General features: G+C 45.2%; 1 protein-coding gene across 1 annotated transcript; it reads left to right on the forward strand.

Annotated features, from left to right (window-relative positions):
- The first annotated feature begins 1,367 nt into the window (after positions 1-1,367).
- LOC134805509 (uncharacterized) lies at positions 1,368-1,886 on the forward strand. The gene has a single exon (XM_063778801.1). It carries the CDS (start codon positions 1,368-1,370, stop codon positions 1,884-1,886), a length of 519 nt encoding a protein of 172 aa, XP_063634871.1.
- Positions 1,887-3,692: the final 1,806 nt, after the last annotated feature.

Raw genomic sequence — 3,692 nt, forward strand, 5'->3', positions numbered from 1 at the left:
AGAGCAGGTTAGGTTAGGTTAGAACTGCGGCCTTTAGAGAACCGAACTGCGACCAGAAAAGTGGGTTAGGTTAGGTTAGAACTGCGACCCTTACAGAACGGAACTGCTACCAGAAAAGTGGGTTAACCTAACCCAGGTTAGGTCAGGTTATTTATCAGTTTTTAGATTTTATATCGGAATTAAGTTTTCATACTAATTAAATATTTGGCTAACATTACTATGGATTTTAAAGTTGCATTTTAAATCATTTGCGAAATAAACCTGCAATCAATCGGGCTCTTGAAAATGTAGGCAATGATAGATACTTCGGGCAAACATTCCAAAAAAGGGGAAATATTTTCGAGGTTTTTATAACTGGATTTAAAGTTTTTTGGAGATGAGTAACCGCCTTGATGAAGGTTTAAAGTCTAAAAGTAAATAGTTACTTCATTAAAAATGAGTAGCCACTCAACCGTCCGGCCCGCGAGACTGTTTTCCTGTCAACCGTCCGGGTTTTTTTAGCGACGCACGCCCCGCGCAGCGCATTCAGAATTTTCTACAAAAATTATGATTACACTGCCATCTAATTTTTTTTAGAGCTAACTATTTTGTTAGGCTACGTTGTCCCATCAAGAGAATTAGGAAATAATGCCGAAATATTCCGTTAGATGGCTGTGAAATCAATTCTTTCTTCCACCCCTTTGGATAGTAAGGTTCCCGCGGACGGTTAAGAGCATATTTTTTTCGGATACTATGCTATCGTCGGACGGTCAAGTGGGTAGGTACCTATTACTATTTATTTTACCCATGCATGGTATAATAATATACTCCGCCTGGTACTCTATTCCCGTCTTTTCTAGGTCACCTAACTGACACAAGCCTACGTCATCATGCGACAGCGCTATATGATAATATGCGATAGCGCTATATATAGCGGCCATGTTATTGTGACGTAGGCCTGTGTCACTCTGGGAATAGAAGACCATGTTTTATTAGACCATGATTTTACCCGAGCGAAGCCGGGTTCTCATCTAGTAAATCATAAGGCCGCGGACTGGACGCACGCGCCATGCAGGGAGCGGCGCGGCAAGCGGTGCCGCTGTCGTCTAAAACAGTTTCATTCAAGTCTAGTATGTATTTTGATCGTGCCGTTCGGTATCGGGCGGCGCGAGCGGTGGTTTGCGCGGCACAATCAAATGTATAGAATTGAATGGAAATGTTTTGGACGACAGCGGCGCCGCTTACCGCGCCGCGTGCCGCGTGAGTCCAGTCCATTTCATATAAGTAGGTATAGGTAGGTAGGTACGTACGCAAATCTTTTCGACACTTTCAAGCTTGTGCCTATAGAAATGTGTAGGTAGGTACTTACGTGTAAGGGCGAGAGGGTGATGCGGGCAGCCGCGGAGCGCCTGCGAGAGAGATGGAGGGAGGCCTTGGAGGATGGCCACTATGGAACCCGAACTATAGGGGCTATTCTCCCGGTAATGGACGAGTGGGTGGATCGGGGCAAGGGGGCCCTGACATTTAGGGTGACGCAGGTGGTGTCCGGACACGGCTGTTTCGGACACTACCTGCACAAAATACAGAGGGAGCCGGGGCCTCAGTGCCACGAATGTGGCGCGGCGGACGATACGGCTCAGCACACCCTGGAAGAGTGTAATCGCTGGGCCGTGGAAAGAGCTGCCCTTAGGGCAGCGACGGGGGTGGCGGACCTTTCGCTACACAGCATAATAGCGGCGATGCTGGGTAGCGAGAGGAAATGGGAAGCGGTGGCCTCCTTCTGCGAAGAGGTCATGTCGCAGAAGGAGGAGGCGGAGAGGGAACGAGAAGCGGCTGCTGACGCGCTTCCTCTCAGACGCAGGCGGCAGGGTCGAAGGCGGAGAGCATATGCTCGCCTCGAGCCCTAGTGGGGCCAGCGGGTACTTAACCCGCATTGCACGGCCCCACACACGTCGTAGGGGGGGATCAAGCGTTTCTGATTCCCCCCTGCATTGTGAGGGTACCCTGGCGATAAGCCGGGGCTGCCGGAGGGCGCCGTGGTGAAATGTCATCGATCCCAGTGCGCCCTCACGAACGGCAAAGAGGGTGAAACGCCGGAGTGGGTTTAGTGGGTAGGGCCAAATTCTCCCCCCCTTTCGCCAAGAGAGGAACAAGGAGCGGCGAGTCCCACACACCGTGCATTCCCACTCCGTCAAAAAAAAAAGGTACTTACGTGTAACCAGAGCTATAGCGAGTAGCGGCTAGTGCCGCCGCCAACCAAAGAACTCTTCGACGCGTGTGATGGTAGGTACTTATATCTCACCTATACAATACAGAGGCAACGAAAAGTAGTGACATGCTCATTCATATCGATAGTTTGATTTCATATTAAATCTGTTTTCGTTAGGTTATTTATTATTGATATGTTTACTTACCTGGCATGTTACCACTTAGCACGGCAGCAAATGTTTCAGTGAAATTGCACTTCAATAATATTATTAATTACGCAATTATTTACCTACTTGTTTTACTTTAAAAATAAAGTGATTAGACTAAGATAATACAGCAGATATTATATTTTTTTTTCGATCTTTTCAGAAGATAAATGCACTCAGACGCGAGAGGGACAATAAAATTTTCATTGGAGGGTTGCGATAATAATCGCGTCGATCCCCTGGAATATTCGACTCGCGATTTACCTAATATTCACTATTATTGCGATCGAGACATTGCGGACCCCCGGAACGAGGATATGGCAAGAATAATATTATATGAATTGGAGCGTTTGCCGGAAAGTTATTGTCATAGTGCATATATAGCAATTTTTAACGAATTAAAAAAATTCAAGACCAAGTGTCATTGTGCGATAAAAATCCCAATAATAAACGAGAATTGTTAAAAAAAAGGATCGATATAAACACAAAACGAATGATTGATGAAATGATGAATCGGATGAATGATGATGACGATAAGCAACTTTGTCAGTAGAAAAAGGCGCGAAATTCAAATTTTCTATGAGACGTAAATCAACCCTTCGCGCCAAAATTTTTTAAATTTGCCGCTTTTTTCAACTGACAGAAATGGCTTGACAGACTTTATATGGGTAAGGACGGATTTTTTTGAAAGCAATCATCATAAACAATTTGTTCCATTATGGATTTTACGTTAAGTACAATTTTTTGTTACATAGGTACTTTTATTTGACTTAAGATAACACATAAACTAAACATAAAACTAATTAATAACTAAACTTAAATATAAATATAAACTAAATAACTATATAATAAATTGCCTACTGAAGTCCGTCCCGGGCTGCCCCCGACGCAAAGGTGCCCATCACGCTCGCTGCGTTGCCACGTTGGATTGCGATGGACAACATTTGCATTAGGTAAAACCCGGAACGGGGGTCAAGGCCCCTTAACCTTTTGAACGCCAAACGGCGCATTCATTTGCCGTGCCACTGACGCCACGGGAGTAAAATTTAGTTTTGTGAATAAATAATGCCAACCTAAAAGTGGGATGATTCTCAGTAGATTTTCATCAAAAAACGATCGACGTCAATTGCCGTCTGTGGCGTTCAAAAGGTTAAGGCCTTAAATGAATCCCCACCCATTAAGGAATGCAATACCGGGATACCAGGATCCCGAAATACCGGGATCCCGCATGCAATTTGCGGGATTAATCCCGCTCGTAAATTAAGCGGGATCCCGCGGGATTTGCGGGATTAAGGAGCG

This window comes from Cydia splendana, unplaced genomic scaffold (genome assembly GCF_910591565.1).
Source record: "Cydia splendana unplaced genomic scaffold, ilCydSple1.2 scaffold_128_ctg1, whole genome shotgun sequence".
NCBI classification, from domain to species: Eukaryota; Metazoa; Arthropoda; class Insecta; order Lepidoptera; family Tortricidae; genus Cydia; species Cydia splendana.